General features: G+C 45.9%; 2 protein-coding genes across 7 annotated transcripts in view; one reads left to right on the top strand and one right to left on the bottom strand.

Annotated features, from left to right (window-relative positions):
* Positions 1-25059, top strand: part of LOC135379093 (uncharacterized) — a 41235-nt gene that overhangs the window by 9709 nt on the left and 6467 nt on the right. For 2 of the 3 annotated variants that reach the window (XR_010418709.1, XM_064612347.1), the window contains exons 3-5: positions 376-444; positions 505-668; positions 22079-22103. Coding sequence is in view for 2 of the 3 variants with exons in the window: in XM_064612347.1 (XP_064468417.1) it covers positions 376-444; positions 505-668; positions 22079-22103 (258 nt within the window). In the remaining variant the exon portion in view is untranslated. Of the gene's footprint in view, positions 1-375; positions 445-504; positions 669-1231; positions 1474-22078; positions 22104-25059 lie in introns of those variants that run through there. The other variant, XM_064612348.1, reaches the window with a different exon arrangement.
* Positions 5631-25059, bottom strand: part of LOC135379092 (uncharacterized) — a 31624-nt gene continuing 12195 nt past the window's right edge. For 3 of the 4 annotated variants that reach the window (XM_064612344.1, XM_064612345.1, XM_064612343.1), the window contains exons 3-10: positions 24682-24819; positions 21995-22096; positions 21019-21156; positions 18351-18452; positions 17814-17945; positions 14667-14768; positions 13797-13934; positions 5631-12499 (exon numbers count right to left, since the gene is read on the bottom strand). In XM_064612344.1, coding sequence (XP_064468414.1) covers positions 6264-12499; positions 13797-13934; positions 14667-14768; positions 17814-17945; positions 18351-18452; positions 21019-21156; positions 21995-22096; positions 24682-24819 — 7088 coding nt within the window. In that variant the 3' untranslated portion in view covers positions 5631-6263. Of the gene's footprint in view, positions 12500-13796; positions 13935-14666; positions 14769-17813; positions 17946-18350; positions 18453-21018; positions 21157-21994; positions 24469-24681; positions 24820-25059 lie in introns of those variants that run through there. The other variant, XM_064612346.1, reaches the window with a different exon arrangement.

The raw sequence follows: 25059 nt of genomic DNA, 5'->3' as shown, positions 1-25059 counted from the left end.
TTCGGAACAGCAGCGGAGCTGCACTTTAAGCAACCGAAACGATTGCGTAAATGAGGATGATGAGTGTGATGCCAGAAGAACCTATGGCAAATATATCAATATACCATGTGGTAGGCTAGTAAGTACATTCTGCTCCAGAAATTGCATGAAATTACAGCAGAGTGTGATAACACGGTGATAAGAGCTGTGCATGAAGACACTGTTTAATCACACGTTATGTGGACCATTGTCGTAGAAAAAACGGGAAGAAAGGAAGGGAAGACGTTCCGCGAAGACGTGGCCACGGTTCTCAGACATTGCTCTGTCCGTGCGCTGAGTGAATGAGAGAAGAATACTTATTGTCCTGTAACTGCGTTTTTTTCGCTGCGGTTTCAGCTGGCTTTCAAGTACCGACAAGAGTTCCCACGGTGTGATATAAAGTTGAAAACCAGCGGAACATATGCGGTACGTGTAGTTTTCCCCCGTGTATTTTTTATTCAATACATATTTCATTGCGGATTTTAGATGAATGACAAGGAAACAGACAAGTATATCCCTAAGAGACCCAGTTGGTTTGATGAGATATCTGACGATGACTTTATCGACGCCCATGACCTAGGTAGCTTGGAAGACTTCGTGGAGCAGAACACTGCCGCGAGTTCTGCTGACATTGTTGTTGCGCTGATTCGGTGAGTTATTTTCGCTTTTGTGTTTTGTAAGTAGCGGTATTTTGTGGACCAGTAGAAAACGATCAATATCAATAGAGCTGTTCTCTTTCCTGCCTGACGAGGAAGCAAGCAATGTTGTTCCTCTGTTTTCCTGATGGTGATGGCCGTGTGTTGGAGAAGAAACTGAGTGTGTGTGCGGGGACATACCTTTATGTCTAGTTTATTGAATATGGATGATGTTTTGGAAAGACAAATTTGGACCAGAAGACCCTAAACCAGAAGACCAGGCCACACATTACTGACCAGGCCTGACACGCATGTTTCAGGATGCACGAGTTCCCCCGAGTGGGCACTAATGCTGTTATTTTGTATTATAATGCTAACACACTATCATTCTCAGAAATCAGTTCTGTAACGCTAATATGCGTAATACACAAGTAATACCTGTAATACACAGAGTCTTGGATGGAGGGGTTTTCAAGAAAGAGAAAAAATACGTATTTTTAAGTGTTTCCTTATTTATTGAGACAGTCATTCTCAAACCAGATTTTATTTCAGGAGCTTACATTTTAACATGTTTTCAGGGCGTAACCCTCTGGTAGGTAAGTTTCGAGCACAGTGGCCACCTGCTGTCAGCATGTCAGTGTCTTGATTTCGATGAAACCGCCGGACGATAACAAATGGACGACCCAAAATTTCACGATGGTACATGCTGGAAGCGCTTAGAAGATTTACTGAATTGGATGAGTTATTCTAGACGATGAGGACCTCGTTAATGGAATGATTCATCGTCAGAGCCGCTGAGCTACAAATTATGCGAGGAAGCCTTGAGAGCAACAAGCGTAGAATGGCATTGAAGCACGAATAAACCCGCGAAGACATTTCTATCAAGTGTTTTGTTGATTACACACCAATAAAACATGAAACACAGCAGGATGCCGTGTCGGCCGTGGAGTCTTGAAATATCAGGCGCCATCAATCACGCTATCCGCACTATTTGTTCCCGTGCCCAGCATGGAGAGCGCCATATTGGGTGGAAAGTGGATTGAATGGAATTGGAATGGACACCTCTCGCAGAATACCAATCTACAGAACTAGTGGATTTTTGGTGCAAATCTGATGTACGCCGCCTAGGGAGCGAAAGGCACGTGGGAGTTGTCGTATGTTTAAGTCGTTGCACCGGCAGAACAATCTACTGGGACACATTCTGTCGTCGGTATGATTTTTCAACAAATCTACGTGAATACTAAAACTGTGGGAGGATTTAGGGAATAAAAACGAACAGATTATCATTCCTATTCTGCACAGGATATCAACAACATCATAAATACCCTTCTGTCCCTGTTTGCTCGTCGCTGCCTCGGAGTTCCAAGAATGGCAGAAACACGGCAAGTACTGGCTGAAGCTGGTGAACTCCCAACTCCCGAATGAGGTTATACGTGAACGTGAAACGGCCCGGCACTTCCTCCGTTTGCATGCTCACATTCCCCGTCACCTGCTCTTCGGGAAAATTGGATACCGCCCTGAAAGCGACATCTATGAAGTAGCGCAGAGGACTCGCCTTACTCTAACTCGCTTCATAGCTAAGGACATTATACCGCTGGAAGCCCCCTGGTTTTTGCCGGTACCGCCCACTTTTGTACGCCTTCCAAACCTTCTGGAAAGAAGAGATCAGGTCTCCCCTCAAGTTCTCCTAGCCCATTTTCATGCTCTGGTAGACGAGAAGTTTTCTACGTTAACGGCAGCATATACCGATGGCGCATCCCAAAACAACAAGTCCGCCTCAGCATCCGTCATACCATCCGAAGCCGTAGTACACGAATGACGCCTTTCACATCCAACCTCCTCCACAGCTGCGGAACTCTCCTTTCTTTGCCATCCTTTTCTTTCTACAACATATCGCTGATTTTACACCGCGGGAATGGGCAATCTTCACAGACTCCAAATCTGCACTCCATGCAATTGAAAATTCCGGCATAGGAGGCCCATCTTCACCCGTAGTCACAGATGTGTTAATGCGTTACCACACTATCTACGCCACAGGCTAGTTCTACAGTGGGTTCCGGCCCATTGTGGTGTCGTGGGGAACGAGCAGGTCGACAGCGCCGCAGAAGCAGCACTGTCGTATCGGAAACGGACCAGTATTGTTCTGCTGAGAGGAGACCGCCGTTCCATTCTGCGACGCATCGTGACACCCCTGTCTTCCCGTCAATGGACAACCGACGTTCTCCGCCCTCCTCTATGTTGAGCAGAGTTGATGCAACGCTCGCTTTCCGCATGCCACGAAACACCTCTCGTCAAGATGCTGCATTAATCCACCGAATGCGGCTCGATGTGGCCTTTACAGCTCAGTGGCGTTACCGCTTGGGACAAGTTGATTGTCACTCCTGCTGCCACTGTGGTGCTCTTGAGGATCTGGAGCATACTCTTCTTCATTGCCCCCACTACCAACCCTCCGGAACCGCACTCTCCGAGTCTCTTCGTCAGCTGGACTCTCGCCCCTTCTCGCTATCGAAATTGCTTGCTCCCTGGCCCAATCCAGCCCAGCAACGATCTGCGCTCAAAGCTCTTTGGACATTTCTGGACACCATCGGACCTCGATCGTTATTGTGAAGGGGTTCATTATTTCATTCCTCACATCCCCACCAGCAATGGGGTAGAGTATCGCATCTGGCGATGAACCTCCCCACTCTCCAAAGTCAAAATAAAGCTGCTGTTGTTGTTCTCTGCGTACTTGGGCCAGCTAAACTTATACAAAGACGCCTAAACATAACACAGCAACAACAACGGTTATGATGGTTTGTGAGAATGATGTGTATGCGGCAGCTATGTGTGGCTCTGAAAGCAATTATTGGCTCTTTATGAATCAGTGCATTACACTGGTGAGAAAATTAAGTGAGTACACTTGAGCTCATTCACTGGAAGCTAAGGCAACATATCCCTCAGTCTTGGCAACCAAATACAAAGACACAAACAAAGTGGAGGATCTCCTCCTCTTTCATCCAGCTGTTTTGTGCCTCGGGGTCTGGTTCCTCAGCATCAGGGAAGTGGTTCGTTGTGCTGCTCATCAAATCTAACATTGCATACGCACGACAAAAAGCTTTAGTTGGAAAGCAACGTTATCGTTACAGCGCTGTCTTGAACTACCGATCCTAACGCTATACACGCAGCTTTTAGCAAAAAGAAAAAAAAGCAGAAGCACAAGCAGGCAACCGGTGCTAAATGCTTAAAATACGTAGTACTTTAAAGTACGAACTGCCACGGCGACGCGATCCGACGTGCCTCTCCACTCGCCAGTCTAGACTGTTTGAAACGGCGGTTGGAGAATGTCGATGGCGATAAGGCAGACGTGGTTGCGCTGGGCTCGCGCTTGTTGGGAAATTGATTTCTTGTTATATTCCTCTACCTCCCTGACTGATCATAATAATGTCGTGGAAAAGGTAAAATATTTTTCGTCATTGTTTACTGAATACGTGCGATTGGTGATGAGTCGTTTACAAACATATGGTCAAAAAGTGTATGGCGATGAGGGTATAAAATAAATAAATATTATTATTAATGGCAGCATGAGTGATATAAATACCACGTCATACAGGATTTACTCTACACGTGACCGGTAGAATAGAATGTAGGAATAAAATACAGTGCGAAACAACTGGATGCGCACTGAAGAAGAAACGACTTTTCCACTCTTGATAAAGGTTGACAATATGTTGAAGGTACAATGTAAAATCAGCGAAAATATTTGCTGCGTATATCTACAGTTGAGTGGCTCATGGCTTTACGTTCAATAATTCGCCATTGACCAGGTACTGTTGAAACACCGTTGATTCAGCGTTATGATTCTACATTCAACATTGTTCAACATTAGTCAACATTAGACAACGTTGATTCTACGTTCCACCAACAGTCGGTGTTGACTGGGTACTTTGGGAGGCGTTCTTCGTCTCAGTTTGGAGTAGAATCTTTCATTTTGACGTCCCTTGCTGGACATTTTTTGGGGGACCTTAGCGTTTCGTAGATATTTGCAAGCAGAGACGTACGTCCAGCCGTTACTCCGTAGAAGAAAAGCGAAAAAGCCAAGGTTGGTCATGCAAAAAATTGTGGTTCTAGAGGCGCGATTTTGGTATCAAAATGTCGTAGGGGTTTCATCCGTTCGTCCGGGCATGGACATTTTCTGGCAACACTGGGTTTATTGAGATACAAGAGAAAGGTGTGGTGCAATTCATTGCACCTATGGGATATGCAGGTATAGCCGAATTTAGGGAGAGTGTTCCGCGATTCTCGGAATGATGAAGCTTTATTTCTTACTTTTAGCGAATGCTCCCTCAGACGATCATTTCAGCAACGTTTTGTCTGGCCAAAATAACAGAAACCACAAGCTAGTGGGTCTGATAAACAACGTTTGAAGAACAGGGGACGAATTTGTTCCTGTGATTCTTGCACGTAACTTCAGGTTTCGCGAAAGGCATGAGGCGAGCAAGACGGAAGTTGTTCTTGAAAACAAGGTTGACTCGAAATTTCTCCGCGACGGTCAACAAGCTGTGAGAGGGCTTTTGAGAGAGATCCTTGCATAACCTCTTGTGGGAACTGCGTCAGCAACGCATCCGCAATCCTCGGTCCAGCCGTGAGCAGACTTCTCGTTCTCCCGAACTGACCTCATATTTTGTCCTCAGATGGTTGTCCTCTTTCCTCTGTTTGTGTATATAATTCTATATAATTGTGAAGTAAAATCTGCAGCTGTGTTTGAGACTTCGTGTTGCGTCTGTCCTTTCGTGTTCCCTAGTCTCAGGGTTTTACATTAAGCATGAACCATGTTCCGCGAAGAAACGCCCTTCTGAGTACTATTAAAATAAAGTGTTTCTTGTTTGTTTCATTCTGTTGGCGAAAATGTTCCATTGTGAGTGATAGTGGAAGCTCCGGAAGGCTCGTTAACAAGAAGATTTAGTCTAGATTAAAAAGACTACGTCGGGGAAACAGGAGCATGGCTAACAATGTTTATTGCCGAAAAATGCACATGATAGACTTACGGTCTCGATACATACAACCCAAATATCATCGTGATATAGTTACAGATCATTATTATGATGTTATTATAATATTATGAATTCTATATTCGTACTGCTGATATCACACTGCGAGATGGTTAAACGCTATGATCTCGTGAATCTGGCTCCATTCAGGCGCTGTTTCACCAGCAAGGGTTATGCCATCAGTAATTAAACGTTGTTAGGACCAAGAGCGTGGTTTATTCAGGTTGTTGCTAAATAATTTGCAAGCAACACAACAGAGATCGCGTTGGACACATTAACATCCGCTGCAAGATGTCACATTAATAAGCAGGAAAATGGTGCAGGACATCGGAGAAGTAAAGATGATACCACAAGAAACGGTAGCACCCAAGAATGGCACCACAGTACTATAAAGCTTATTTAGTTTCACGAGCAGATGTGAGCTCCAATAGAGGAAGACGATCATTTGCCAGCCTGGTGCGGCAGATCGCCACGTTTTATGACGCTACCACCACCGGTACGACAAAGACAGACAAGGCGCGCGTAAACAGCATTGACCAATGAATGGCGCTGCACGGTTTTCAAATGGTCAAAGTTCCCAGCATTATAGGGTTATGCATGGCAGTCTTTTCCTCCAGGGAGCAAATCGAGACATCGATATATGCGGGCGTAACATCTTCATCGCCTCAATGTTGATGGCGCTCCCGTCGTGTGGCAGAACCCGATCTGCACGCAGTGTGCCGGAGTTCGAGTGGAGGATAAGCAGCTTTAATACTTTCTTATCTTCGAAGTTCATTTCGACATTCCGTTTATTTTCTGCCTGCGATGACTCTGAGGTGGCACTTGACACCTTGGAAGCACTCAGCAGTAACGACTTGTTCTGACTGATGTCGCTATCACGTGTTTCTGCGTAAGGCAGAAAGAGCCGCACCGTTGCCCAGTGACCTCGGTACACACTTTGAAGCCACAGCGTCGATTCCATTGTTGTACGAAAGTTCAGGTCAACATGGGGCAGAAACAATTTCGTCACAGCAGCGGCCCATGTCTGTATGGTTACATGAATATGTAGCAGAAGCATATTCCACAATACCGCGATATCTTCGTCACTCACACACTCCCTAAGGCTGGCTTGAGCAAGAAGATGCCGCAATTTCATCAAACTTTCATACAGTGCTCCGATGCCTTTAGCCAACGTACTGCAAAGGCTACGTTTCAAGGAGTGCGGGAGGAGCAACTTAACAATGTCATATGCCCCTGCAAGTTTACATGAGATCCATGGCAGGACCACAGGGGGTGAGACAACATGAACTACTGTAAGGGGAAGCAGCAGCTTCGCCACTCTCGAGTATCCATGAGAGCAGCAGTGATCGAGCGGCGTGTATCCATTTTCATCCCGAGCATTAATACGAGTGCAAGTGATCACATAGTCTAGAACACCCTGCTCTTCAATGCTTGCAAGGCACTCGATGAACTCTGCTACGCTTATACTACGAGAAGCGGGTGGCGAATGAGGAAATACGAGCTTATTCACAGATGAATGCGAGCAGAGAGACTTCATTAAGTGAAGATTGACGACGCTCCCTCCTTGTGGCAGAGCCCGATCTGCGTCCCATCCACCGAAATCAGAGTGCAGGATCAGCAGCTTTAATATTTGGATCCCTTCATTGTTCATTTTCACATTTCGTTTATCTTCTGCCTCCGATGATTCTCTAATGGCACTTGACATTTCCATAGCACTCAACACTAACGGCGTGTTCTGACTGATGTCGCTATCACGCGTTTCTGTGTAAGGCAGAAAGATCTGCACCAGTGGCCAGTGACCTTGACATACACTTTCAAGCCACATCGTCATTTTCTCGGTTGTACGAACGTTTACATCAACATGGGGCAGAAACATTTTCGTCGCAGCCGTGATTGCTTGCTTCACCGTAGCAGCCATCTTTCTCCGAACCCACACATCAGGAGAGTCCGTCAAGAAATCCCACACATTCTCGATCTCTGTAACGCTCTTAGCCGTCACTGCTTTATAAAGGCTGGCTTGACCGTGGGTCTGACTAAATTCCGTCAGAATTTTATACCATGATGCGATGTAAAAAGCCAACGTACCATAAACGCTACGTTTCAAGGAATGCGGGAGCAGCAACTCAACAATGCCATATTCCCATGCCGACATCCCTAAAATTAATGACCTGGCCATCATCAATGAGCCGAAATCGGCTGCTGTAAGGGGAAGCAGCAGCTTCGCCGCTCTCAAGTATCCATGAGAGCAGCAATGAGCGAGTGGCGTACTTTCATTCTCATCGTGAGCGTTAATCCGAGTGTAAGGGATAAGAGAGTTTAAGATATCCTCCTCTCCTGCTTTTGCAACATAATGGACTGACATTACTTGACTTATAGAACGACACGTGACTAACATGTAAAGAAGCACTTGCTTAAAAACGGGAAAGTTGTCTTTACACTTTATACACATCCTCAGAGCCGTCTTGCCGTCCATGTCAAGAAAGTCGATGTCACAATAAAGAATTAGCAGTTTCGCGATGTCAACATCACACGTTCGATGTCTGTCCCATGAAACTATGTCGTCAGCAGTTATGCGAAGCGTAGTTGTACCACGTTCGTCACTTCCATCCAAGTCAGTGTAAGGAAGCATTAGTCTCACGACATCTATGTCAGCACAGCCAACGCATGCTTGGAAAGTCGGTCTGCCGTAGGGCATATAACGACCACTTGCATCAGTGTGAGGAAGAATAGCCTTCGTCACTCCATCGTTCCCTGAAACAACATTCTCATACAACAGGCCCTCTTTAATAGATGTTCGGGTCAAGAAATGAGGGATTAGAAGTTCTGCAGCATCAGGATTCCCTACGTATAAAGCTGCCCACTTTTGTTCTGAAACCGTGTTGTCAGATACGTACCAATCATGGGCTGACGCTAGAGGAAGTAGATGCCTCAGGACGTTTGTATGACCGACATAAGCGCAACTCTGAAACACAGTCATGCCATAAATGTCGCGTACGTTTAGTGAGGAATACGGCAGAAGTACCTCGACAATATCAAGTTCGCCAACCCTGACAGCGACATGCAAGGGGGTACGCTGCTCCTTATCCCTAATGCGATCAATATCCATCGGGATATGTACGGTGGCTGCTGAAGGGCGCACGTTTTTTGTGGAATGTTGAATCTCTCTCTTGGGGCAAGTCTCGGTAGGGCACATCTTATTTTTGCAAAACATTTTAAGCAGCACAGATAAAAGCCCCTTAAGACGCTTGCCGATTACGATCATTAAAACTGATCTCGAAAGCTCGGTTTCAGTCGTAATGTTGCTGGCCGCTGTTGGAATTTCATCAGACCAGTTCGTAGCAGAAGTACCAATACGAGCACAGAAGATGTCTAGTGTTTCCCATGAACGCATCTGGTCAGCATACCTGAGAGGTGTCATCCCCAGCATATCTCTCTGTGTTAGCACTTCGTTAAAAGCAAGAAGCTTTAAGATATCTTGATTAGCATGCAGCGCAGCGACATGGAGAGGTGTTCTCTCGATATCGTCTAGATGGGACCAATTTGGTGCAGATGCTTTAAGATTTTCAATGTCGTTATTCATAATACTGCAATGCACTGCGTGTCCCTCCGCTGCGAATCCATCCAAGAAGGTCAACATGCCGTCATGGGTAGAATCACCGTACATGCCGGAAACGATGAGTTCCACGTCTTCGTCCCCTTTATCATTCGCCTGTTTTACCCTCTTGAAGATCGAATATGCTGCGAAAAACTCGGCGAAGATGTGGTGCACAAAACGTGGGAGACCATTCCTCAGCTCCTGTATTAGGCCGTGTTTTTGCTTGTTCTCTTTGACCTCCATCGTTAGTCGCCCTCTGTCTTCCAGGAGACTGCTTTCACTTTCACTTAGAAGTCTCGTGAGATCGTCCTTGGAAAGAACAGCCTTCAGTGCTAGGAGCTCGTGATCGTGGTAAAATATCTTCTTCAACCTCTCGTCATCAACTTTGTTTGCGTCTTTTGTTATATCTTCACACTTTTTTTCTTTGCGATACCGCAGGTATGTGTACTCGATGAACAATCTGTACACCAACAGAGGGGTATAGCAATCACGGCAGCTGCACGTACGCTGCACCAATTCGCAGTAATCGGAGTCAGAAGCTATTCCTTGCTCCACCTCAGTCACCATCTTGAGAATGAGAGGATTTCCTAAAAGGTAGTCAGCTTTTGCCCTAACGTGATAAAGGATCCCTTGGGAAGTCTTGTCATCGATCATTATGTTCGGCACAGATGGTTGTATTTGACGAGCGTATTTCTCATATTTGTTCTGAAACTGAGCTTGATCTTCGCCGGAGAACGGAATCATACGGAAAGCTACCGAGTGCATTTCGTCTTCAGTAGGATTTCTACAGATAGTGCGTGTGAAAAGCAATACCTTAAATAGTCTTGCTTGCGCCAAAAGCTTCGTGAAATCAATAATCGTTTTCCTACTTGCCTCATGAATTTCGTCAAGGGCGTCGAAAATGACCCAGACGTTAAACGGACTTCCTTTAGTGACACTTTGTTGGAACAGTTGAAACTCTTCTCCGCTTGTCTTCACGCAACATAACTTCGCGAATTGCTTGAAGTTGATGCCACCAGTTCCTTTATTAAACATTTCAATCGCTTCTTGCGTGTTCGGGTAATTACTGACGTAAAGTACCCATGCTTTCTTGTCCGCTTTCTTGATTTCTCTGCAAAGTTGCGTTGCCAGGACGGTTTTCCCCATTCCTGGGTCTCCAGACACAAGGATGACTTTTTCATTTGTTTTAAGCAGGGAATTCGCGGAGTAAATTTCTTCCCCGGTCATGGGAAGGTGGCTTACAGCACCGTTTGATTTTTTCCATATAAACCGTTGTTCCTGAAATTCTAGGAGGTGGATTGTCCTCCCCGTGTAGTGTTCATGCTCAACAAGGAGATCGTATTCACGGTCACTCTCCAGAATTACAATTTGTTGGAACTTGTCCAAGTCGCTCATTCGTTTCACAGTAAGACCCGCAGGTAGAAATGAGTGGAGATTTTCCTTGGAACAGCCGAAGACAGCGAAAGCGTCGTCCTGACAACGACCTGTGATCTTGTGCAAGTCAACTTCAACAGACTTTCCACACTTTTGCTCAATGTAGCACTCACTTATATTTTTGGGAAGTTCTTGTAGTCGCGGCCCTAAAAATAAGACTTTTTCCCTGCAGAGTGTCAGAAACGTGTCCTCCTGACAAATTTTCAGGAAGCTATCGATATCCAGAATGCGATGAATGTATGTCTGTGCGTTCGAAGACTGAAGAGCTATCTGTGAATTCCGAATAACATCACTCTTGCACTTGGAAGTGACGTTCTCAAAAGTGGCGCTGTGTATAACGTCAATGTAAAGTTTGCTGTCATGTGATGAGGTCTTTTCAACTTCTTGGAAACAGTGCTCCAGGTTGCCCTCTGACGTCAGCAGAATTATTTTCGTGCCAGTGACGTCATGCAGCTCTTCCCAGAATTGGAGAATCCTCCTGAGGTCACCTTTGCTGTCACACGGTACAAGCAAAACTTCGCACTTATTCAGGCGTAGTACGTCCTTCGTTCTCTCCCCCAAACGCGATGCCTCGAGAAATAGGTACGAAACTGTTGCACATCTCAGGAGGTCGTTCACCATTACCTCGAGCAAAGTTATATTTGATGCTATAAGGATAAGGAGCGGCTCGCGTTGTAGAATAGACTCATCAAGGCCCGCCTCAAATTCTATTCCAAGTTGCTCCGTCGAGGATGCCTTCCCTAATCTTCCATTTTCTTCCTTGATGATCTCAATGTCCTTTATGGGACAGCCGTTTCGTATGCACTGCTTCATATCTTCGACGACCTTGTCCTTGTAGAATTCGTAGAGCTTCTGGACTTGCTGCTCCAGAACAGTGTTGGCTTCAGCAGGAAGAAGAGCAAGAATATGGGGTATTCGAACTATTAATTCTTCTTCGACATTCTCATGAAGTGCCAATTGTAAGATTTTATGTAAGTCGCCCTTTCTTCCTCTGACATCGTTGACGATGTCTGCGTAGCGCTCTCTGCTCACTGTATCCGTGCTCCGGTACGGCTTTCCTTCATTTCCGTATACAAGAAAAACAGCCAAATGACACAGTTCGTGGATTAGTGTCCCTGCGACTTCCTTCGCGCGATCTTTCGAGGCGCCTGATGGTTCAAGTTCATTGGCTCCGATATAGACGATTTGTTTTTCTTGACGAGTTAAGCCAAGGACATCTTTTAAGCCGCCTGCCATGCACTGGACATGCTTTTGCTCAAAGTCGAAGCGAATACTCAAATAAGGGGCCCTTGAAGCTACTTTCAAAACAGGCTTGAGTAAATCAATGCTGTCGAGGGCACGATACAAGTTGTCCAGAATATCGTCAAATCCGTCACAATCGGCTATGCTCTTCGACTTGCTCTTGAGGTACTTGATATGAGATCCTGTGGGTTCGATTGCGAAATTTTCTTGTCGCTCGAGTTCGGATATATGGAGCGGATTCAAACAGCAAAGACAATCGCTTTCGGCAGTGCTCTTGAATTTGCACTTCTGCGACAGCAGCAACGCATAGATCTGAAACGCGTTATTCTCCACTGCTCGATGCATAGCTGACTCTTTTGTCTCTGGATGAAGCCACATCTTCAGTCGCGGTTCTGCTTGCAGACACTCTGTCACTCGGTCCACATCTCTCCTGTCAATGGAACGATGCATCTCAGTCCTGATATTCTCAGTCTCAGGAGATTTCTCCACCGCTATTGAGTGGTCGTCTTGCGCTGACTTCTGCGCGGGTGTGCCAGAATCGCATGTACCTGAAAAGTGACAGGACGGCAGCGATAAATTACAGCAAGGTTACCATGGTTTTGTTTCGGTTCTGCCGTGTCAGATAGTTTGGTAACGTGTCTGTCTACGTTGAAGATTAGAAACTATGGATCGAAATAAACGACTTGGCAGAGTACAAGTGGACTAGACACGCTCTATTCGCGGTGCACGGCGATGTATTTTCTGAGCGTTTAAATATGTCCTTTGTGTTTGATGTGCTTTAGGTAACGCGTGTTCGCACGCACATGTAGGTTCCTATTCTGTCGTGGATAATTGCAGACGCGGCATATGCGATGGTGATGATATTGTAACTGCATTTTCACTATCGGAAGCCTAAGAATGCGTATTACTTTACTGTACTACTGAGGATCAAGTTCTTACGTATGAAACATTCTCAGGCTCGTCAGTGTTACGTCCTCAAAGCACTCCAAAAGGAAGGAATCGTCAAATATGGGCACGTCTCGGCTTGAGTGATCCTACCTTCTACCCGCGTCTACTTGACTAGGAACTCAACTATATTTGAGAATAATTTGCTACCATGTCTGCATAATGTTCTCTAGACTATTAACTGTAATATGCCTGAGGACGACATAAATTTAACGGCGTGAGCTGCGTAGGCACCCGGCTATATACTGTATGGTATGACCTCAGATCACGCCAACGAAAACTAAGGCCAATAAAATCAATTCGCGATTTCTTGCAGACAGTTTTTCGTTCGCATTGCACACACAATGTTTGCTGCATATATGCTATGTAGAGTGGGTTTGTGCTTACCAACTTCCTCGAAAGCAACGCAGGTCGGTTTACGTTGATATTGCAGAAAGGTATTCAAATGTGCTAGTTCGCTTTGAGCTTTATAACCTCAAAAAGTTGGCTCAGCCGGAGCTGTTTCTCATCTCTCACTTTATCTTTAAAAAAATCTGCAGAAGCCCTCAGCATCAAAAGGACCGAAGCACTGTTGCATTGGCTGAAACACACGATAGTGAGGCAGTTATTCAATGACTACTGACGCTCGCTTCTGACTTTTTGCGTGACCTGCCTGCACTTTTCATGAAGGTGATAGATGCGGGTGTCACTGAGCTAATCGTTCCCCGATACTGCGATGTTCTTGACATGTACGACAACCACTATCAGAATATCCGAGGTTTAAAAAGAGTGCTATCACTTTCGAATCAACGAAGAAAGATTTACCGGCCTGGCCTGTGCTGTTACGCGCATCGCTGTGAAAAATAACGCGGAGTGGGCCGAAATGGGGTCCTTCCCCGCGTTTGCAGATTTTTCATTTACCTGCATGCTGTACCCACTGTTCCAGTGCTCTCTTGAATCGGTTCACGTGAAAGCGCTTCCTGGCCATCCCTACCTGGCGGACAACATCTTGAGAGTCTTCTTTCGTGGAGTAGTAAAGCTGGTACACATTGTCCCCGCCTAAGGGTAATTCCAATACTACAATTAAAGACGCACTAAAGTGTAAATATTTCACCTCGCGAAATGAATGCTGCCGTTACCTTGGCTTCAGGAGGTCACGTAACACGTGATTCCTCTCATCAAGGTGAGCTAACTCATCACTGAGAGCCCAGTGCAAAGCCAGTGAAGTATACTAGGGAAAAAAATAGGCAGAGCTCTTTGGCTGCACGTATAGCATATGTTTGTAAGTCAAACGCCGCCACGCCAGTACTGGACAGCTGTTTCCACTTTCTTGGGGCTTCTCAGCAGTATGCAGGCAACGTTTGAGCAGATGGCGTCAGAAGGACATGTAACACGTGATTTCTCCAGTCAGGGTGAGCTAACTCATCACTGAAAGCCCAGTGCAAAGCCAGTGAAGTATACTAGGGAAACATATAGGCAGAGCTCTTTGACTGCACCTATAGCATATGTTTGTAAGTCAAACGTCGCCATGCCAGTACTGGACAGCTGTTTCGACCTTGTTGGGCTGAGGAGGCCCAAGAAGGTGGAAACAGCTGTCCAGTACTATGTAGAGGAACGCTATCTTCACAGAAAGCCTTGGCTCCTTAGTCACTATCTTTCGTGTTTCCAACGTGCCAAATACATCTGAGAATAGGTTCTTTAGGAAAGCCAATGATCTTGTCCCGCGACAACAGCCTAGAGCGATGTACGTTGGCGTTCGGTATCAGGTGCACCAGGACTATCCACTCTCACCTATTTCGATGAACCTGCCGTAGTAGGAGAGAAGCTTCGCCCGTTCAAGGAGGTCGTGAAGCTCACGTTGTGATTCGTTTAGCGGAGCATACGGCGTTGCGCCTGTAAATGACGTTCATTTTTAGGAATTGCTCGGAATATTAAAAAAGAAAAAGTAAGATTATGGAAATGCTGACTGAGATCGGGTACCAATAACCCGCGAAATAACGCCGTGAGAATAAAGACCGTTGTGTTTGTTAAAGGCACCATTAGAGAGGCCCTGCGACATATCCCCAGAGTTCGAGGTAACTCGTTACTGTAACTAAGTTCTTTTTTTTTTTTTTGTAACTTAACTCGGTACTTTTGCGCCGTGGTAACTTTCAGAGGAACTCGTTACTTCTTTAGGTAACTTTGCCAAAGTAAGTTAAGTTCCAAGTTACTTTTAATTCCTTTTCACTCGCGTCCACATATTTTCTGGCTTTTTCTCCAGTTCCTTCATGATTTTTTTTTGTCATAAAACGTGACATTCAATCAATGACTGTATGGTATTCAGGAAGAAAGCTGTCATTGAAATGAAACTGAACCATTGCGCGCCTACAGGGAGTAAGATGCAAAGCGCTCAAATAGACTTCAACCACAACCAGAGAAACGTCATCACAACGTTGGTAGATCGACTGAAACCGAAACAAATCGGAAGGAGAGGGCTGGGTTCCACGAACGGGCACTTGTTCGCTGCTTCCCATTGAAAGAAAAGTAGGACCGAAGTTTGCCTCCCTTCCAGGACTGAGAGCGCAAGAAACACGGACAGAGAACGGGGAAACAGACATGAAGGGGGGGGGGGGGGGCGCTAACTACGTTTATTGAAGAAAATCAGCAAAAAGAAACCACCTTCATAGCACACGTGCCACCGTTCTGGGCGCACCGTTTCTGGGCGCACCGTTTCTGGGCACACCGGTTCTGAGGAAGAGCAGTTCCTTTTCGGTTAAAGATATAGAAGGTGTGCTTACGCTCGCATCTTGATGGCTACTTAGCTGGTGTATAAGTTACCACTCACTTGTGGAAAATGCTATACAGGTCAAACAGGGCGATGCAGTAATGATGGCTTGCGTGAATACTGAAATCATGTAAACAACAAGAAAAAAGAGGGTGGTTGGCTTATCATTGTAACACTCATGGATGTGAACCCATCTATCGAAACTGCCATATCATCGCAAGAAACAAGACTAAACTAACGAGGGAAATAATAGAAGCAGAAAATATGAAGTACCCATTAAGATGCGTGCGTAAGCACATCTTGTGTACCTTCAACCGAAAAGGAACTGATCTTCTTCAGAACCGGTGTGCTCAGAACTGGTGAACGGTGACACGTGTGCTATGAAGGTGGTTTCTTTTTTGCTAATTTTCTTCCATAAACGTAGTTACTGCCCGTCCTGTTTGTTCATCCGTTCTCTGTCCGTGTTTCTTGCTCTCTAAGTTCAGATGTCTCAATACCAACTAGCCCAATCCTCAACTCTTTCAGGACCATCGTAATGACCTCAAGATCGTGGCTTTCCGGCGCGACCTTGTTCAATTCTATATTCTAGCGTAGTTGAACTCTACCAAATATGTGCTGCTGTCGGACACTATGACGTCATTTGTTTACAAACATTGAGAGGTCTATTGTTGGACATAAACAAAAACGATCTAATCGTGTTGCACCCCTCCACAGGCAACTCAGGGTCTAACTCAACTGCTTACGCCCACCGCACCTGCGTAATACTATTTTGTGTCAGAAGTAACTTGGAAGTAACTTGTAAGTAATTTGAATTGTATTGAAAAAAAATGAAAGTAACTCTTCTTTTTTTTTAAAGTAACTCAGTAACTTCCACTTACGTTTCAGGCTGAGGAACTTCGTTATTAATGCACGTGTAGTTACATTTTTCACACGGTAACTTATCTTGTAACGAGTTCTTTTTGACGGGTAACTTCTCACTCTATGCTTATCACCTCAGCACAGATGAAGGTTGTGTGCATCACTTGTGCCTTCAAGTTCCTTCTACAGGACGACTTCTTCTAACGGGACGACTATTATTGGCACGATTGCAGATTTTCGACATCGTTACCACAGTGAAAACATAGTCTCGCACTCGTTGCCTGGTTCTCTGCTGGTTGCGTGTGACAGGAAACGAGCAACTTCCTCTTCCTCATCAAAGGGAGTACCCATCCACTACTGTAGCCTTGTGAATCGTGCTTACGGTGCCGTCGTGCGCGCGTCGCAGGCTGTGACGTCTTAGCGCATCATATACCCAAAACTGATGCAGGATCCACATCGCGCACAATGGTGATTAGGCACCGATTGTGATCTCCCTCAGTGGCGGACAAAGCGAGTCTGGGCGACAGAGATCGACAACACAGACACTTGTCCCCCGTTCGCGAACATAATCACACACTTCAAGGAAGGTTGGCGCAGGCGCCAGTGGCTTCTTTTCACCGTCGCCTTCTCGCTTCTCGCACTGCAGGCTCCGGGTTGGCGAGATGGCGGCGATGACGGTGTCCCGCACGAAGAAAACAACATCGACAAATGCCGAAACAGATGAAGTCGTATTTGCATTAATGTGAATTTCTTTCAAGTAGGCATCCCGAACCAATGTTTTCCTTTAATTTCAAATTTCAGGGGGTATTGTGCAAATGAAAACTAAAATCACTAACGTGAAGTGCGGACGGCCCAGCGTCGACCAGTATTGGGGACCGATCCAGATTGTGTGTGACATTGCGTTTTGGGTATTAGCGCTTGTGGATCCGACCCCAGATGCCCCTCTTTCGTGCGACAGACGAGCTGTGGTCGCCGCTCGGCTTTCTTTGTTGCACAGCATGCCCCAGACAAAGACCGGAAAAGGGCGTATTCGGGCACCTGGGCGCCTTCTCGATGTCTCATATGAGACCGCTTCTTGGTTTGAGATCGTTAGTGAAGAGGACCTGGATCAATGAGCTAAATATGGAACCTCACGTGAACAGCACATATCAAATGCTACCAAGATATTATGGACTGCTTTGCATATTTCTTCTGGATCAAACGTTACCGGCTGTTTCTGTGCTATTATACTCCTGCGTGAACAATACCGTGGTATGCCATGGAGTGTGCGTGTGATCATGGTGTCATCTTTCCAGATTTAGTGATATATCGTTTACCTGCATCATTTTTCCATCGTTCCAGTGCATTCTTGAACCTCTTCACGTGAAGCGGCTTTCTGGTCATGCCTACCCGGTCTGTGGCCTCCTGGAATTCTCGGTGGTCGTGAAGCTCCTGCACTTTCTCCCTGCCTAAGGGCAATTGAGGCACTTTGGTTAAACATCTGTGACGCTTTTCAAGAGTCGTCATACACACGCATTGTACATGACGAAAGGTCATTTTTCGACAGCCAGCCTCCATGGAGCGACTGTGCGACGAAAGGCGACAAATTTCGCCCGGCATCAAAAAGGTCGGCATTCGCTGGCAAGCTGGTCAACCCTGCTATTTTATTCTGGGATTGGGAAATGTCATCTGCGAATCATAGAGTTAATAGCGAAGAGTCTAGAAAGCGGACTGTACCTATGTAAAAAAATGCTGTGACAGTAACATTGGTGCCATTATTGACTGGCTGTCGGATTACGTGGCCAGTCGGACGTCCTGCTTCCTTCTCGTATACTTCTTGAACGCGGCAACCCCGCACATTTTGGCTCACTCACCTATCTCGATGAACTTCTCGTGGTAGGAAAGCAAATCCGCTTGTCGAAGTAGTTGGTGAAGTTCCCCTTCTGTCTCCTTTGCCGTAATGGACATCTTTGAGACTGTAAAATAAGTTCCCTCTTACGTAACGGTGGCGACGATACTGAAACTATTCCCTGTCCGGCAAAACTAAAATGGCAGGGTACTGTGTCGGAGGACAACGAAGACGTCACCCGCTAGAACAGCAGCCTTAAGGGACTAGTCGAACGAAAGCGAAACAGACGAGAACTGGTTAAAGCGGCACTGAAATGCAAAAATAACTTGCTTTCAAATGAAAGTATGTGTTTCAATTAGTACAACTCGAACAAGATTAGTTCACGTAACGCTACCGTTTACAAGAAAACGCAATGAAAACAGAGGCGTCTCATCGGCAACGAATGGGAACCCAGGAGGATCCTCTTGCACGAGCTGAAGCTTAGGGCCGAAGCAAGAAAGGGATCTGTAGAATTTCAATTGTAGCTCCGTAACGGAATCAAAGTTTTGAATTATAATAACAAGTACGCACCTAACATAGCATGTAACTTATCTTGAAGTGTACTTGTTTTTGCATTTTAGTGCTCCTTTAAAGTTTAGGCTGCGACGTTTCAAACTGCCTCGAAAATGTACATCCAAATCATTAGGTAGCTGGCATCATTGGTGCTTGAAATACAGTTCCACGTACCACATTATAATCTTACTTATATTAAAGTAACATTACTGGCAAAATTTTCGAAGCACAAGTAAAGTATATTTATAAAGTATAAAGTTTGCGTCGCTCCACGTTCATGTTTGCAAAATTGGTTTTCGAGTCCATTGCGACAAAAAGGCAGAAAGGAATTAAGCAATCCATCGACGTTTTACGAATGCAAGACATGGTGACCTCGTTGTTTACTCATAGCTATGAACTGAAATGAACAAGTTATATTTGAATTCCTGTGCTGCCTCTCGCAGTCTATGGGTGGGAACTTTGAACTACCCAGCGTTTTCTTCTTCTGAAATGGCTGATACCGATGCAAAAGTTATTTACCGTCATTTCCTTCGCTTTTCTGCATGGCCACCTCCGCACTTCAGTGCCTTACTGTACAAATATACAGGACCTTACCCTGTAAAAGTCTACTCACGCCGGTAGCTCAATTTACTTACTGGCTCATTACTCAATGCAGGTGGTATTCAATCATGGTAAATATCGAAGTGATTGAGCACCGCAACCCAATCTTATAGCGCCATATGTGCGATTCCCCTAGTAAAAACAGCCAAGATGGCGGTGCTGCGAAGCGCAGTGCTGTCGCAGCTCCCCAGACGGCGACGTGTCGCTTTGGCACGTAGTGATACCTCCGCGAAATGGGATTTCACTGCCTTTCAATATAAGCAGACGATATCCCTTGTGGTTGTCGTCTGCTAATTATTTCGGCAATTTCGTTCCTCGCCTCTGGTAGCACGTATTCTGGCCTCATGGTTGCAGCAATGTTGCGAATGTTGTCCAATGTGGCGCAAACTTTCAGCAACATTTCATAATGTTCCTGCAACACGATGAAAAGTGGACTAACATTACTTGACACTCAGCAATGTTCAAGGAACGTAGCGGGGTGACGATTGAGCAAAGTTGCGGCCGAACGCGCCTGCAGCATTTTTAGAACTTAGCGCAACATTTCTTGACATTCACCGATGTTCAGGCAACGTTGCACAGCAACGCTGGAACATTGGGAACATTGCCTCTCCACATTTCCTGAAAGTTGTGTATTGACTTTCCAGTAATATTACACTGCGTAATACACTTACGACCACACTCCTACCCACAGACGAAACGTACTGGTTTTACAGCTCCAAACAGTAGGTGATTACATCAGAGACGAAAGCCTGAATTAAACAATCAGTACATGACAGAAAGGGATGCCAATAATCTTGTTGAGTGCACTTGACTTTTGCAGATGGAAGAACTACCTTCAAAGATGCATCCTGTTCGCCGCTGCAAACGTTGTAGCCCCTGCTACACTCAATGAGCATGCCCGAACACTTTGTCCTTTAGGATGTGCTCCATCCTGCTCGCAAATAGAGGTTCCTGTATATTCATACCGGATACCGAAGCAGTCTCCTCTAGCCCCGCGACAGTAAGTTAACCGGAGGTTTGCGGAGCTCAAGTCGGCTCCCTACGGCGTACGAGCGCTACCAGTCTGCGTGCATCTGTGTTCCGAAGCAAAAAAAAAAATAAAGGAAGAAGTAAACAGCGCGCAAATAAATCCGCCAGCCTCTTGCCAATATTGCCTAAATGTCGCCATAACGTTGCCCCTATGTCGAAAGTTGCGGTTTTCATGTTGCAGTCATGTTGTGCGAATATTTTCAAGCAGCGTTGCTAGAATGTGGCCTGTAGAGGATATTAGCGCTTTTAAATCTACATAATGTGGTACCTGAGCATTTGGTACTTCAACTACTACACATCACTTGGTAAGCTTTAGGTTCAACTTCTTTCAACTCAACCGACTGGCTCTATATCTTCTTGCGGCAGCGTGAGACATTGTTTAAGTGGCTATGACAACCCAAACACCATGTTATACTGGACACCTGACCTTGGATTGGCACCTTTCGCATTGCAAAATACCGGCAAGAGGAAAGCCTTTGGCCTTTGCCTAAGTTCAGTAGTTCTTAATTTACCATCGCGTCCTGTCCACAGTTCCAGGGCTTTCTTCAATCTCATCTCCTGAACTTGATCTCCGGCCATGGCAACAAGATCCATGAACTCCTGGAACTCTTCTTCCGTTGAGTCGAACAACTGCTGCACACTGTCTCCGCCTACGGGCAATTCCAACACTTCGGTTAAACGTCCCCAACGTCTCGCGGAGACGCTGGAAGAATGGCTAAGTAGCAAGCGAGGTGCTTACTACACTGATGTAAAACCACGATGTAGAAAAGAGAAGTAGTCTATGGACACGACCAAAACGGGCCATGCGCACACGAAGTGGCCGCCATTGTTCTGTCACTAACGTAAATTACCCCCCTTCTCCTGCCCATTCTGCCTGGAACCCTGCACATGTATTCCTTTTATGCAACGGTCTTCCTGCTTTTGATTAACCGCGTAGCTCATATTTAGGCCCTTAATTCGGTATAACAGGCAGACATTTATTATATGAAAACGGACCTGTCTCAATCCTTATCTTACAGCGTTACATGGATGAACGTTTGTTTTGGGAAGATGGTAACCAGCGCTTTTCGCATGCAAAATGGATGAAGAAGAGGCCCTGGTTGACAAGCACATCTCAATCATCTTTGAGACCATGTTCACGTGTTCCTTGCACACACTTCGCCTCCTCCCCCCCACCAAAAAAAAAAGGAAGAAAACATGTGGTGTAACCTAGTGGGTTGCACACGGGTGCGAAATATTTGAACCATCCGTTAGTGTCGTTTCAATATGTTCCAGTGCGCTTGCAGCTTCACCAAGCGATCTTTATGAATCAGTTGGCAAAGCGTCTACTTGCAAAGCTTACGGGTTCGAACCTACCCTAGGAAGCCTCTGATGGCAAGTGATGACTCGCTTTCACTTGCGTAGGGAATTTCAATTCACATGTCCGTGAGTTGATATTTCACCGCATGTTGTGAAGTACCCCTGTGTGGGCATAAGTGTTTCACTCACCAATCTCGATAAACTTGTTGTAGTAGGAGAGTAGATTCGCTCGTCGAAGAAACTCGTGGAGTTCACGCTCTGTTTCGTTTGCAGGAACGGATGTCGCTATTGCTGCAAAGTAAGTTCCCTTTGAGCGGTTCATTCACTTAGGAGAGAAATGATACTTGATGTTGTAGTTGAGATAAGATAAAATTAACGTGCCAGCATAATGCAACCGACGATGAAACTGTCAATAACGAATACGTAAGTTGCTGGATTATCAACAGGAAGAGTACAACAAAGGGGCTGTGACATGTTGACGCATGTTATGAAAGGGCGACGTAAGAAAAGGTTATTACGTATGATGTGTGCCGGCATTGCAATTTCTGTAAAACAGAAAGTATAGACACAACGAACATGGGCTGTGTGAACCTTGAACGAAACTTGAAGGACAGCAGGACGGCTCATCACATAGCTCCACGGCAGCAGTGTGGTGTGCCTTCCTCCTGTCCCTGTGTTTTGCTCCTAGTTTCAAACCTAAATGGAGTTTAGTAAGCGCGCTTGGTGTGTTCAAAATTTATACGACGATCCACGCGTCGGCGCGAGCATGCTGGACAGTAGGAACTAGCTCAAGAACTGGATCCATGAGGATCCACAACGAAATCCAGCCATGGAGACACCTTGCTTCTCAAGCCACCAGTTCACCACATCAGCTTGTCAGGCTCACAGGGCGAAACGATGATAGAGCATTTGGGAACTTCCTCCGGTTTCTGCAATGGAACAACTGTGTTGTAAGTGGTAAAGAGTTTTCTTGACAAGACGTGTTATACGCATGAAGGACAAGTTGGAGTGACCACAGTTCAATGTTTCGCAGTGCGGCATAGGTGATTTTATCTGTTCCCGAGAACGAGCCCACAAGCTTCAACGGCGTATTTAGCTCGATTACAGGGAAGTCACGGGTTATAATATCCGGTGGACTAGGCTAGTCTTGGCGAATTTTACCCGTCAAGCTCTGGACATAACTGCTGTGTACTGGACTGCTCGAGGCTTCCACTCCCGTCGTTAGTACCTCACATAGCTTCGTCGCTGGAGTGTTTTCTTCTACACCCTTATCCATAGCCAAAGGAGGGAGAGGATTCCTTTGAGTGGGAACCTTTTTGTGAGATCGTATTGTCCTTCAGATCTTTTCGGCCCGGTCAAACGGTGAAAGGCGTGGACCAAAGTTATGCTAAAGATCCCGGTCTTCTTTCATAACTTGTTGCGTTACTTCAGCTTTTATCCAACGGTTTGTCGCAATGTCAGTAAGTTGCCCTGTCCGACGAGCCGTTCTTTTTGTTCGGTGACCCGATACTTTGAGGTCGGTAATGGCTGGAGAATGGCCGACGTGTACCATTATCGTTTTAGATATGACCACCGCGTCCTGAATGTCGTAGCTAATGGCTTGCGAGGGATGCTCTAGTGGAATACTGGTGTGTACAGATGTGCGGAGGCATTCACGAAAGAGTCTCCCGTTCCCGAGAGAAATCAGTCCAGTAGCGCAAGAGATTGACAGCCTATGGTGTGAAATGCATAAAGGAGAATAGTCGCTACCTCGGGTGATGTTATACCTGGTTGTTGTACCCTGGTTCCGGTTGGTCATGAGTATGCAACAGACTGTAAGTTAAGAACGTTTATTGAATAGAATACAGCCACGGCCGAAGGATTCCAGAGCCCAGTCATGTCAGACGAGCAAAGAACGTCAGTTGACGCGAGCAGCACGGTTTTGTCCCTTCGCTCCTCGTAACACGATGATCATACAGGTAGTGCTGGCCGTCAGGATGGTGACGATAACATTGGGCATGGCGGTCGTTACAGTGTCTACATCCGTAGCGCACGGCAGGTGGCGAAATATGTCTGTTGAGCACCGCCAAATTCCCAATAGATCGACGGACGTGGTAATCGCATATAAGTTGGCTCAGGTACATGTAAACGTTCTTCATTGCTTTCAACAACCTCCTTCCCTTGCCGTCCGTCCTTGACTTCCCCGGGGCCGTGTGATGAGCATTGAACGCAAGCACCCAGCACGAGCGCCGTAGCTTTCAGTGAATCGACTAACCGTTCAAGGTCACTCGACGGAAGCTGTGCACGTTGAAATAAAATTGATTTCAAATACTCCGAAATAGCTTCTTACCCGCTTAGCATGTCACGTACGAATAAACGGATGACGTGCAACCTGTTACTCTTGTGCGGCTAGTTACCACGAACACACCAACGCCACACTCTAAGGAAAAAAGAAAAAAAAAAGAGGTAGAATGACCTGACCCAAGCTGTTGGCGGCTTCTGTCCTGAGTCTGTCCTGTCTGCCCTGTCTCCCTTCCTACATCTCCACCGGTTCGGTGGATTTCTACCCATCTATGGTAGAACCACAGTACTTCTACCGTTCCGGGCCAATCCATGCGCCACTTCTCCTCCGCGGGTACAAGCGTCGTCGTCTCTTTCCCTTGCTCCTCTCTCTCACGTTTGCTCTATATAAAAAAAGGGTAAAATTTCCTACCCAAGGTGGTAGAACGACAGTTTCTACTCCGTAGTTTGTTTCTACCCTGCAGTAATACCCAATAAGTAAAATTGGTTTGAGTAGAAATGCGGTTGCAATACAGCTCTACCGGAATGGGTAAAAAATTTTACCTTTTTTCCTTAGAGTGCAGTCATTTCCCTAAATCTGGTGGAATTTCATTTACCTGCACTGCTTAGCCGCCGTTTGAGCGCATCCTTGAATCTTTTCACGTGAAGGGGCTTCCCGGCCATGCCGACTCCGTCGATGACTTCTTTCAGGCCTTCTTCCGTTAAGTCATAAAGCCGCTGCACGCTGTCTGCGACTAAAGGCAAATCCAACACTGCGGCTGAACGTCGTTAACACCCGTTTTGAGACACGTTAGACGCAAGCATTATAGAACGCGTAAAGCCATTACCGTACCAACTTTTCGTGAAAGCCTACACAGATCAAGTTAATGTTCACGGGCCTCTTTGGTAAGGGGTTAAAGGTGCGCTAAAGATGAGATTAAACCTGATAGGCAAGAAGTGTGCTATTATTCAACAGAAAGCGGAATAAAGCTACG

The sequence above is a fragment of the Ornithodoros turicata genome, chromosome 1 (assembly GCF_037126465.1).
Source record: "Ornithodoros turicata isolate Travis chromosome 1, ASM3712646v1, whole genome shotgun sequence".
Lineage (NCBI taxonomy): Eukaryota > Metazoa > Arthropoda > Arachnida > Ixodida > Argasidae > Ornithodoros > Ornithodoros turicata.
The sequence above is the reverse complement of the archived record's forward strand: the minus strand, read 5'-3'. Positions and strand labels throughout refer to the sequence as shown.